Here is a 13,868-nt window from a genome sequence, read left to right as displayed (position 1 = left end):
ATCCCCCTTTAATTCTTTTCCCAGTGGTAATTTATTAGCCATTGAAGAACGAGAAAATTTTTTCTTACAAACGCTTTTACCTTTTTCAACGTCATTTCGGTAATTGGGTTCACCTTGTACTAGAACATTGTTGCCTTTTTTGTAAAAAATAAACCGCTAAACTAGGCAGCTTAATAACTCGTTTTGTTTGTATCCCCCAATCAAACACATCCCAATCCATACCGATTTTCCGTACGGTGAAATGCTTTCTGATTAATTTCCACAATAACAGGCATTTTTTAATGCCTTTTTATAAGGCCGAAAGTACGAGCAGGCGGAATAAAGGAATGATCGAAGATCGGAAAAATTAATTCAATTTGTTTAATATGATTCGCCGATTCTTCTAAAAGCCAATAAGCCAACATTGCCATTATATTCGAATTTTTGTTTTGTCTGTTACTGTTTCTATGTTGACATCAAAATCAAAATTCTTTAGATCATGTTGCGAAGCTGATGCTATTGTATTAAAATCTTTTCGAGAGTCAATTTCTGTCCACACGTAAGAAAACACATTTGTTGGTCTTAGTTTATCGGTAGAAGTTCCAGCAACAACTGTAAAATGATTACAGTTTATTTGCTGGCTGAAGTATGCTGCTTGATCAGGCAGTCTAGCCAGAGCTAAGTTTTTTTGGCAGTCGAAAGAAAAGTAAGTTCTGTTCGGTTTTGGATTTTTAAGGAGTTTGAAAAAAGCCTTTGCTTTTACGATATAAACACGATACTCAGTGGCTAACTTTTGCCGAACAGCTAAAGAAGTTGCTACTTTGAACTGCTCCTTTGTTTTCAAGCAAGTGGAGCAACAGTAAGTCAGCGAAGTTCCCAAAAGCGATGTTGTAGTTAACATTCACATACTTTCGAAAATATATATACTTATAAATAACGTCGCATTAACGACCATCTCTGTCGTTGCTCTTGTTCACGGTTTCAGATAAATATCAAAGATTATTACGTGTCTATATTCTTTGTAAATATGTTGTACTGTATATTTATCAATGACTACTATCTCGAATGAAGTTAAACTTAATTATTTAATAATATATTATTAAAGAACAAGTTTAACTTGCATTAAAAAATTAAATATATCTTCCCATTAATTCGGTCCAAGTTGATCACTTGACTGCACAAAATGACATTTATGCCTGTCAACTCTGCCTGTCATTTTAACGCCTCTGTTGGGCGTCTTACATAGCTCTGGCATATTGTAATATTTTTAACAGTTGCCTTGAATATTATAATGATACACCACATAGGTAACCAAAACAAAAGTGTGACTCCATTGAAGCACCGTATTACATTTTGTTAGCTTTTAAATGTGTAATCACTTTAAGTGCGTTTACATGTGTTTTCAAATAGGTATAGGCAGGTACCTATGTAATTCAACTGGATGATACACTGTACAACGGAAAGAGGTGTAAATTGATATTCTGGTCCTGAGGTTCAACTTGTTTGGACATATACTTGATTCGTTTTAAAAGTTATTTCCTTTTGCCAAATTTAAGGCGTTGTTGTGTTGCGTTGTGTAAATACTTTGTATTTAGGTCAGGTTTTAATTATATTAACAATAAAACAGCAAATTTATTATTATATTTTATTTTACATACTATAAAATTGCAAAGTGAATAATAAAATATGCTATTTTGTACTCGTAATAAAAAATTAGAAATGAAAGACAACAAAAAGCAAATAAGTATGTGTGAATGAATGACAAATCGTAATAAAGTAGGAAGGTACATATGGAAAATATTTCAAAAAAATATGCATAAAAAGAAATTGACACGAAGAGAAACGTAGAAATTACTTAAAAGAAGAAAAGCTCATTTGAATGAAGCTTTGAATAAATTTAAAATAAGTAATACCTAAAGTAGTACGTATATTTCAATGAGTTTTTTTTATAAAATAATCCCATGTTGCCAAAAAAACGTTACACACTTTTTTAAAAACAAAAAAGATTTTAAAAGGCAGTCAGAGGAGCAATAAGTTTCAAGGATCATAATGCTCATAGAAAGAATCAACTTAGGTGGTTTAGATACTTAATAAGAATGAAAGATAACACGTGAGTAGAAGAGAGTTCGGCAAGCTAGAAGAAATAAAAAGAGATCCAGGGAACGAGCTAGAAAAATGTGGGACAAAGTAACGGCGGAGAACTTGAATAGAAGAGGATTAAGAAAATAGGAAGTTAAGAGAAATGAAACATTTCATTAACAATTAACAATTAACTAACTTAAACTTAACACCTAACCGGCATTATATTTTGTACGACGTCCATTTAAAAGTTAAAAGAGTAGAAGTAAGGAAACCATTTTAAAAAATACTAAGTTTTAATATATTCTACGATGAATTATAGACGAATTTCAATCTTATTTTTATTGAAGAGATATCTTTTTGGGATATTAACTGTTGTAAAACAAATCAACTTACAAATAGACTGAACGCTACAATTCAGGCGCGTTCCGCCAATGCAACAGAGAAAACTGACGCAAAGCCGTTCATGGGTCTCTTTCTAACGAACCGGGTTTATCGACCACGTGACCTGCTCATTGGTCATTTAGGTCACATGGCCGATAAACCCGGCAAATTGGAAAGATATGTAAGGACTTCTTTGCGTCAATTTTCTCTGTCGCACTTGTATAGCAGCGCTCTATTTGTATTATATGTTCACGATGCAACCATGCATAAATATCCCCAATTAATCAAATCATTTAAAATTTTCACGGCGTTCCATAATATATTAATTTTAAAATCTCTTACACTATTTGAATCGTTTCTCTTAACATTTATTTTTGGTAGGTAGCTTAAACTCTAAATTATCTATTAATAAGCATGTACTGGGAAATCCGCGTACCACCCAAACGCTCCATGGTCTCCAGTATGCGCTCCAAAGTCGACAGCATCATGGTGACCGCCAGCTCCTGCTTGCCTCTGTGCTCGAATGGAACTTGGATTTTGCACTTGGTCTTCCACGTGTGTTGGAAACGCAGATGAAGACAGAATCATAAGGAAAGATAGAATCATAGCTAATATCTGAAAAATAATAATTTACGAAGAATTAATATTTACAAATCAAACTTTACACACTTATTTTGTTTATAAAAACAGTTTTAATGTGACAGTCAAATTTTAAAATAAAATTTTAACTTCAAATCTAATATTCTAAAAAACACATGAAAGGAGGGGTAATATCGCGCAGGTCAAAAATATATACAATAGATTGCGCAATAAGAAATGTATTCAAGTGTACGGTGTTAGGGAAAGCTGGCAACTATGTAGAAATTGTTTTTTTTTCGTTTAGTAGACTTAGTGGCACGTGATAGATGAAAGCTTGAAGTACCTAGATAGTTTTTCGTATCATTTTGTGCTCTTCTAAAATAAGAAAGGTAAGTGGTAATTTTAAAACAAAGTAAGATTCGTAAGTACAGGTAATTTCGTCAATTCTTGTGTGATAAGGTAGTGACGCCAAATAAGGCCAGTGTCTTAATAAGGCTAATTGTAAATATTTCCTTAAATATAGATATCATATACAAGATGTCACTATAAATCGCTTTCCCAGTCAAAATCGTCTACGCCATTCAAACAGCAGCGCAAAGTTTATAGACACGTGTTTACTACGGTGCCGAAGTTCGGTTATAAATTTTAGGTAAGTTATAAAATCACTATGAAGTTACTTAAATAATATATACCAAATATTATTTCTTTGTAAAGCAATAGAAAATTAATACTCTTTTAGGAACTGTTACTGCTTTTCCGCTATATTGCTTTTTATTACTGTTCTTTTATGTTCTATAGAAAAGTAGGCAATGCCGTAATAAGGCCAATTGATTGGCCCTATTGAGAGTCGACTGGCCTTATTAGGAGCTGGTTGACATTATAAATAATTTGTTCACATACTCGAATAAAAATATTTTGTCTTTGCAGATATGTACACCAGGAAAAGGGCACAGTGGACCGAAGAGGCCATTAAAGCTGCAATGAATGCCGTACGAAATGGCATGGCTGTTCATAAGGCAGCACTTACATTTAATATTCCTCGGCGTACGTTACATAACCATCTAGCTAGTGGTAATTCATAAAAACGACTTGGTACTCCAAGTCAAGTACTCCAGTACTTACAAAACCTCAGGAAGATGAGTTGGTTAGTCGTATAGAAAGATTGCCCGAGTTGCCCTTTCATAACAAGAAAGAGCAACCAGAATAGTATTGTAATCTTCCAACAGAAACAAAAATTATAATGACCAAGAAAGAAAACATGATAGCAGATGCATTTATAGAGTGGTTAGATCACTTCTGCCAATTAAAAAATCCTGGACCAGCCCAGTGGCGCACCGAGGGGGGGGTTTTGGGGGTTAAACCCTCCCCCAGGACCCTATTCCGACACTGTTACTTACACATTTTAAGGACTCAAAATGGAGGTAACACCATAAAAAAATTTTGGTGACCAACCAAAACCCCCCCCCCAGAGGCAAATTCTAGGTGCGCTACTGGACCAGCCCTTTAAATTTTTGATGGAGCTTCACCTCATTTAGACATTAGAATTGTAGAAGCTGCAATAAAAAAAGATGTAACTCTGTTTTGTCTACCGTCCAACACCACCCATGAGCTTCAACCACTCGATAAAGCAGTCTTCAGGAGTTTTGGATCTTACTGGGATGAGGAGGTGTTAAATTTTTGGGTGAACCATAATAACGAACGTACCATCAACCGAGCAAGATTTGGGCAAATATTTAATTTGTTCTGGATTTGAAGCAACTGGAATATGGGCATTCAATCCAAATGCTATTCCGGATGCTGCCTTTGTACCTAGTTGTCTGAAACAACGAGAGATTGAAACAATCGCCGAAGATTTTCAAGAAAATCCTACAACCGAACCAGAAATTGAAACAACTGGCAAAAAGAATACACATTTCGAAAAACAGCTATCCTGCAGCGGTGTAAACAAAAATAATAAAACAAAGCATTCTCGAGTAGTGAGAAAAGGAAAATTACAATATAGTATATATACAAAGGAAATAAGTGAGTTAAGAAAAATAAAAAAAAAGGACTGACCAAAGTTTTTCAAACTTACACCTCAGATGAAGAAAGTGACTCATCTGGGTAGTTTACACGTCAAATAAATATGATAAAAATAAGGTTGCAAAAATAAGTGAGACAGAGCCATGTGAAAAACTAAATGTAAGTTTTAGTTCCAGTGGTTTTCTGATTACACCGGAGTTAATAGTATCAAAAAAAACCTCGACAGGCCATTAATGCGAAAGCGCAAGAAGTTACCAGATATTTATTTAGTGCACAATCTCATAGTTTAGCAAAACCAAAACCAAATTTTAAAAAAGATTCATGGTACTGTTTCTTGTGTGATGAGGATAGAGTGGCTGATATGCGCAAGTGTGTTTGTTGTAATAAGTATATCCACGAGGAATGTATAGAATTAACAAAAGACGACAAGGATATATTTGTATGTCCTCGATGTGTGTAAATGTGCGATATATGTACCTACTTAATGTATTGACAAAATTTTGTGTTTAATGTGAATAAAAGTTTCTTTCACTAAACTTTGTATTTATTCTTTAATTCTTAGGTTTGAAATTTATTATCCACGTAAATGTCTTTAAAAAATGAAACTGGCCTTTCTACCAGTTCCAAAGAAGGTCAAATATTCAAGATTTATTCAATGTTAAAATTTTATATTTCTTTATTTATTTATTAAGTACAGTAGACTCCCTCTATAACGAGAACTGAAATGACAGACTAATTACCTCGTTATAAGCCGATCTCGTTATATCAGACAATCATAATACTGTGCATACATATAAATCTGTAGTTTTCTAAACCATTAACTTCCTATAGTGAAGCCATTCGGAGCAATATAAGATGCTAATAAATATTGTTTGAATGGTTTTTGAAAAAAAGTTATTTACTTTTATTCTCAATGAAATATATTAAAACATAAAAGAGTTGTTTACTTTTATTATCAATGATATACGTTAAAACAAAAAAGCTGTACTTATATTTTTTTCCAACTACATAATGTATAAATCGTATTTTCAAGGATAACATAAACTATTGCTTCTGCAATTTTAAGAACTCTGTTATTTTTAACTGCTTTAAATGGTCCAATATCATTTTATTATATATTTTCTAAAGATGTGAAACAGTTGCATTTATTCATTGTAAAGAAGTTTATTGCGGGCTGCAGTTAAGTTTATTAAGGGGCTGTTTGAAAAGGTATTTATTTATAGCCACGACCGGACTAAAAACGTAAAAAACACGTTTTTGGATCTTATTTTCTCTCGTTATAACCAAATTTGCCTCGCTATAGACGGTTATAGTTTAATAGAAATTTCACGGGACATCTAATGTATCTCGTTATAAGCGAAACCTCGTAATAACCGCGTTCGTTATAGAGGGAGTACACTGTATTTTATCGTGAAATTCGATAGCTAAAATGTTAGGCAATACATATACAAGACTTTTCCCCCCATCTTTTTGCCGAATAAAATATTACAGACATTTAAACCTTAACGTGGCCTTAATTTGCGTCCTTACCTTATTTGTCAGTTTTTGGTTTTTAATTTTATTTTTAATTATTGAAGTGACGTGTATTGATTTCAAAAGTTCCATAGTAGTTTTTTTGGAATCGATGGTATAATTTTAACTTCGCTCGAAAAGATATGCCCAAAGGAACCTTTAAATCACCAGAGGGACTTACAGTAAATATGATAGATCATGATAGACTCAAGACATCTATTAATCCAATATAATAAACGTTCACACCAGAAGAGGAGCAAATGCGGGTTTTGATCACTACTGGATCGAAAATAGGGTAAGAGACAGAATTTTAAACGTTTAAAAAAGGAAATAGGTTCTAAACATGAACGGTACAATGTAGTAGGACTTAAAAAATACAAACAGAAATAGAGAATATAAATCAACTATAAACATCAAACTAGAAAACAGACTAAAATACGAAAACATAAATGAAGTGTAGGAAGGTTACAGAAACATGAAAGAAGCAGCTGAAGAATTACTAGGCATGAAAGGTAAACAAAGAACAAGAACGAATGACTGTTTTGACAAAGTATATCAAAGTGTAATTGAGAGAAAAAACAGAGCATATTGAATGATGCAACATGGGTACAGAAACCAACAAGCAGAGTAGGAATATAATTAACTGCGCAAGGAAGAAAAGAAAATCCACTGCAAAAAGAAGAGAAAAACTATGAACAAAGAACTTCAACAACTACAAGATCTAAGAAAGCCAATAGAGACGAGAAAATTTTACCAAAAACTGAACAAAAGCAGAAAGGAATTCAAACAAAAGAAGTAAAGAGATAAGGAGGGTAACATAATGACAGAACAGCAAGAAAAACTAAGAAGATGGGATTCCTGAATGAGACCGAAAATGTTTTAGATTATATTGATATACTAGATGTTCGTTTGTAATACTCCATTTAACGTTTTTTTTTTTACAAAAATATTGCTTTAAATTATGTGTTCTTAAAAAATAAATTCTCCGCTACTGATACGCTTCTTGTTAAAACTCATAAGGACAGCTAAATTATACGATAAATTACTATATCACGCGTATGACTCATTTCATTATTTATTTGCTGAAGTATAGTTTAGCTTCACTTATAGGTTACGCATCTATTATTGTATTAAGTAGAATCTACTTTATAGGGTACTGGAACCAGTATTGGACACGGCACCAGTGATGGACACTCAACAAATTAATGCATATTATCAAGCAACCTGTTACTCTAATTACCCCCACAAACACGTTAAACCTCCAATAGAAATCTGTAATATTTGCTCTGTTTGCAGCTGCTTCGTCTAGATGCCGCTAGTTGTATTAAAATGAACCTAATTTACCACATGACAATTTTGGCGCCAAGATAGTCGTATTGTTAGCGTTGGTTATAAGAAAATGAATTAGTTTCTTAACTTATACAAACTTCAAAATTGGTGATTTATTAAGTTTACTTAAGTGAATCAACAGTAAAGGTATGTAGTTTAATGTGTGTTTATTGTTTTTAGCTAATTTTTATTGTTAAAAAGATTTAATTTGGGTGTCCAATACTGGATCTACAATTAAACGTATGTTGCTAAAATGGATTTGAATTGTCCATTTAAGGGCAAATAAGTTTTTATTTGAAATCACCAGTAAATACATAGAAATAAAAAATGCTATCTTCTGCTATAAACAGGAAGTCTATATGTTGAGTGTATCCAGTATTGGACATGGCCATTAAATGAGTGTCCAATATTGGATACGAAAATGTCCATTACTGGTGTCAAGAAATAATTTTGTTTTTTTATTTTACAGCTGGTCATTTATGATGGATAGAAAGGGACATAAAAATATACCGCCGCTCAAATGGCAAAAGCTCTATTGGCAGCAAAAATGGGTATGCCAGTTGCAACTGCAAGTAAGAGATTTGGTGTACCTCGTATTACGTTGCGCAATAAGCTAAAAGGAATAAGTCCTGAGGTATGCAACATGGGCCCTGCAACAGTTCTCACTGCAGATGAGGAAGATCTCATTGTTAAGTGGATTATCGATATTGCAAGAGCTGGGTTTCCTGTAACGAAACAATGCTTAGTCGACACAGTCACCAAGTTGATAAAGGAGTTAGATAGAAAAACTCCATTCACCGAAGGTACTCCTGGTAAAAAGTGGTTTCACTCTTTTCTGAACAGACATCCCAACATATCGTTAAAGACGTCAGAGAAACTTACCGGTTATCGTGGCCAATTAACAGAAATCGATATACGCAATTGGTTTCAAGAAGTTTCAAATTACTTCAAAGATAATGGCTACTCTGACATTTTAAAACATGCACATCGAATTTTTAATGCTGATGAAACAGCTATTTCATTGTGCCCTAAAACTGGAAAAGTTTTGGCTCCTAAAGGAGATAAAAATATCTAGTGTCTCAAAAACGTCAGAAAAAGAAAATCTCACTGTCTTACTTACGGTATCAGCATCTGGAGAAATTTGCCCTCCTATGGTAGTATATCCATATAAGAGGGTACCTGCAGATATTGTTACCAAATTTCCGAAATCTTGGGGACTGGTCAAATCGGCCAATGGGTGGATGACAGGAGAGGTATTTTTTGAAAACATGGCGAATATATTTGAGCCATGGTTGACAGAAAATAATATAGAACGACCCGTTATATTTTTTGTGGATGGGCACAAATCTCATTTGACATTACATCTGAGTATTTTTTTGCGTGAAAAGCAAATCATTTTAGTTGCATTTTATCCAAATGCAACGCGCTTATTACAACCTCTGGATGTTTATGTTTTTTACCCATTGAAATGTCAATGGAAATAGCATGTCAGAAAATGGTTGGCAGAAAACGAAAACCAGCCGTTAATGAGACATCACGTGGCTACTCTCCTAGAAAATATTCTGAATGAATCTATTTCTCCAGCTATTATTAAAAAGGGATTTCGCGTTTGTGGCCTCTTTTTTTTAATCCAAATAACGTGGATTATTTAAAGATAATTTGTAGACAGAGGGTTAATAAAGAAGAAAATCTTCCTGAAAACAATCAAAATTCGGCTAATGATATAAAAATATGTTTAAATATTTTAGAAAGTAACATTAGTCCTAAAACACTGAATGCTATGAAAGCACAAAACTCTAAAGAGGCATGGAATGGGCAAGAGTCATGTGGGTGGCGGTTTGACATTTAATTTAAGCAAAAAGCAATGTTTAGTTATGAAATAAACATTTTTTTCATATTTTCTGATAGCAGTAAAATGTATTTTGAGCTAAATAAATGACATAGATTCTTCTTTATGGGTCATTTAATATGATTCAAAAAATATTTTTTGGCCACCCTGTATAAATAATAATAATAATGTTTATATTACTGAGTTAACAATTGAATAACCTTTAAAATGAGCTACCACACGACCCTTATTCCTATTTAAAAAAATCATCGATTTCGTCATCACGCCCAAATGGATGACGTCACTATTATGGCAATATCTCGAAAAATCATAATTTAAAAATAAAAATCGGCCTGTCTCAGGATTTTTCTCAAAAGTAGCCTATTCTTGACCAAATGAATTTATTCCATAATTTTGAACCTCTCTATCCATATATAAAAACGGTGTCCATAACTGGGTATGCAACTGTCCACATTAGGATCGATTGGAAATGTCGATGTCCATTACTGGAGAAAAAACATTAATTAATAATGAATATATTTTTTTTGTGTTGTTGTTTTTATTTTGATAAAATGAACTTCTGTACTGATTAAAGACAGTCTGAGCAATAAGCTGGAATCTAAAGTTAATAAAATACTTTATTATTAATAATTACCAGTACAAAAACAAAATTTATGGTTCTTAAAGTATCCAAGATTGGTTCCATTACCCTACTTCTCGACCCTCAAAACGTAATTATAGCTTGCCATATACTATCCATGTTGATGGACCCTCGGCAGGCCGTATTAATTTCGCGAGTTGGAGTTGGCCCGCGTGCCGTATTTTGCCCATCACTGGTGTAGACGCATAGTACAAATATACATAACTTGAGATACTCCTTAAAAGATGAAGTAAATCTTGATGCCCGTACAAGCAAAAAACACCTAATCCCTGGGATGTAGAAAAAGAAAGAGCTCTTGATTAAATATATAAATATATTTTTTTTACACAACACGCCAACAAGATTTTCCAATCTTAATTAAAAATAGGAATTTGGCATGAGGAAATTTCTCTATCTCGTTGATGTTAACATAACTGATAAGTAAATGACCTAATAAACTTTGCAGAATTGGGTTTACTCATTTATTCGTCTACGTTAATTGATCCTCTAGTTCAAGTGCACATCATTAAAGCAAATATACTACGTACTATATGCCTGTTTTTTATCTTAATCTAGCGTTACAGTTGAGGTCAATAAATTAAATTCATTAGGTATCTGGACATCAAAGTGTAATTTTGCAAATGTATATTGCTTTTCCTCAGTTAGAATGCCAAAAATAAGTTGAGTGTGTGAAGTAGAAAAATGTGCTTTATGCTTTGTACTATGTTAACAAGACGCATAGAGACTTTTGTTCAAGTTTATAGCACAATTTTTAATTTATTTTAATTAATGTGGCGTAAGTTACTGAAAAATAATTGGTGGTGCGTCTTATGCTGGAATTTTTGTTAGCCTAGGAATGTTGTGGTGACAGTGTTTTATTTAGGTAAGACGAATAAAATTATTTCAATATTGATGTAATTCATTAAACCGATTAATTATGAAATAGTAAATGCATAAATATACAGCTAAGTTAAGTGGAATTGGAAATTTCCTCGTCCATAGTTAGAAATAACTAATCATCTCACCGGTTTGGAAAGTATCTTGTTTGAACAACTGTTCGTCAACTTAACGTTTAATTTAATACCTCTATGGAAGGTTGTCACTCCATCTTTTGCGAGGTCGTCCGATACTTCTTTTGCTGATTGGTGACTTATCTCTTGCTATTTTGACAATACGGGTCTCATTCCGCTTATGATGTTTTTTCCTTTTTTTTTTTTTCTATTTAGAGTCCATTCATTTATAGACTGTAAGCTACATTTTCTTCTAATATCTTCACTTCTCTTTCGATCTCTCAGCGCATTTCCTGTAATTCCTCTCAGTACTCTCATCTGCCGTTTCCAATAGCCCTTATATTGCGGCTGTGTCGGGTCTTCTTTCTGAGGCATATGTAATTATTGGTCTTACACTTGCTTTATAAATTCTTGACTTCATCTCAGCGTTAATGTGTCTGTTTCGTCATATAGTGTTATTAAGGCATCCTGCCAGTCTATTTCTATTTTACATCTGGTTGGTTGTTTACTGTGGACCAGTCTTTGCAGACTATCTTCATCTTGGGCTATCAACATGCATCGTCTGCGTAACAGAGTTCTTTGTTTACCATTCTGTATCGTCTTCCTTTGTTAACGCTTTGAATCATTTTATCCATGATTAAATTGAAGAGCATGAAGCTCAGTGAATCCCCATTGCTTTATGACGAATTTTGCATCTGTACACGTTCTTCAACTACGCAAATCCTGTTGTTCATCTGCTAACCATATCCTCTGATTTATTAGCACTTGTAAAATTTTAGTTGTAAGCTTTTGGGTAGTATTTAGAAAGTTTATACCTTAGTAGTTTTTTGGCTGTTTTTTATCTCTTTTTTTGAATAGTAGAACTGGTTCGCTCGTTCTCCATTCTTCCGGTATTTTATTGTGTTTTATAATTTTATTAATTAATGTTGTTAATTGTTCTGTTATTGCTGCTCCACAATATTTCAATAATTCGTTTGGTATCCTGTCTTTACCTGCCGCTTTTCAGTTCTTCAGCTTTTCAAGTATTTTTCGAACTTCTTGAACATTTATATTAAGTTCTTCATTTGTGGTAATTTCTGGTGTTTCCGATTCTAGCGTCGTTTGTTCGTCCTTTGCATAGAGCTTTTTTAGGTAGTCAATCCACGTATCATTTTCTATGTGTTTTGGTTCTATTAGTTCCTTTACTTCCGTTCTTTGACCTCTTATGAAGTCTTATGCAGGGTTTTTGATTAGGATAAATCAAGTACTTCACGTTCGCAAATTCACGTAAATCATATTTCACTTCTTGGTGCGTAGATGTGCAGCTGCGGTTAGGTCTGAACCCTGCTTGCTCAATAGGCATCAATTTAAATATGTTTCTACTAATTCTGTTGTCGACTAATCGTTCCAACAGTTTATAGACGTAGCTCAGCAGTACAACCGGTTGGAAGTTTTGTGGCTGATCATTTGCCTTTCCTGGTTTTAATATGGCTATAATAGAGGCCTTTTTAGTAAATGGAGGATTTTTCCTGATTTTAACATATCTGTATAGAAATCAGCCAGCCTTTCATCAGCCCATCAGGTGCATTTCCAGACTTAATTTCTGATATTGCTGAAATAATTTTTTCTGGAGTAAACTTGTCAGAGTATTCAGATGTAGGCGGGTATGCAAACTTTAGTATTTTTAGTCCTTGTTTTACTTTGGTGGTGCGGTCACGATCTCTAGGTGCTCTTGAGGTTGCTACAATGTGGGAGGCCACTCTGTTGGGAGCTATTGGTACTATGTCTCTAGTTGTGAGTCTGCTACTAATAAGTTTTTCAAGTAAAGACCATGCTTTTCTGCTTGATTTACTAAAGTTTAATTTTTTCACAGTTTTAATCCATTTTTGTTGTTTGGCTGCATCCAAACTATGTAGTAGTTCGTCCGCAATTTCTCGTCAGCTGAATGATGGCTTAAATTCAAGAAAATAGCATATCTTGAACATAGATCGCGGGAAAAACAGTATAATATTCTTCGACTAATTATGATGGGTAAAATCTAAGGACGCAGGGGAATTGGTAGAAAACAAACCTCGTGGTTGAAGAATGGACCAGGTAAGGAAAGTATAACAGCTGTTCAGAATAGCTCAAGACGGAGAGAGTCTTGCTGTGCTAATCGCCAACGTGAAGGGGAATTGATAAGGCACGTTAAGAAAAAAGAAGGCAATGAAGATTTAACAAAGTCATAGACCTTTTAATTAGAGCATAGATTATTGGAAATTAATTTAAGTTGTTCACCCTAGGATGAATCCACTGATATATTATCATAGGTCTTAGGAAATAGGAATCATGTTGATACATGAATTAGAATAAATTTTCGTAGAATGTGCATTCATTTATTAAAATAAAGAACAACCGAAGTTCTTAGAATAGACACGTGCTATGAAAACTAACAATGAACTATGTTAAACTGTATAAACAACAACGTTTATAGATAATTACAAGGAAACAATGTGCGTTTGGTAATGAAATTCTTATCTGAAGGCAT

At 33.5% G+C, this 13,868-nt stretch overlaps 2 protein-coding genes across 2 annotated transcripts in view; both read left to right on the top strand.

The window, feature by feature from the left end:
- Positions 1-8,404: 8,404 nt before the first annotated feature.
- LOC140449142 (uncharacterized) lies at positions 8,405-8,959 on the top strand. Its single transcript, XM_072542291.1, has one exon. The coding sequence runs from the start codon at positions 8,405-8,407 to the stop codon at positions 8,957-8,959; it is 555 nt and encodes a 184-aa protein (XP_072398392.1).
- A 2,126-nt stretch (positions 8,960-11,085) lies between these two features.
- LOC140448108 (pickpocket protein 28-like) overlaps positions 11,086-13,868 on the top strand; it is a 93,107-nt gene continuing 90,324 nt past the window's right edge. Inside the window, exon 1 of the mRNA XM_072541180.1 lies at positions 11,086-11,235. The gene's annotated coding sequence lies outside the window, so the exon portion shown is untranslated. The remainder of the gene's footprint in view (positions 11,236-13,868) is intronic.

The sequence above is a fragment of the Diabrotica undecimpunctata genome, chromosome 8, assembly GCF_040954645.1.
Source record: "Diabrotica undecimpunctata isolate CICGRU chromosome 8, icDiaUnde3, whole genome shotgun sequence".
Lineage (NCBI taxonomy): Eukaryota > Metazoa > Arthropoda > Insecta > Coleoptera > Chrysomelidae > Diabrotica > Diabrotica undecimpunctata.
This window is presented reverse-complemented; position numbering and strand designations above follow the sequence as displayed.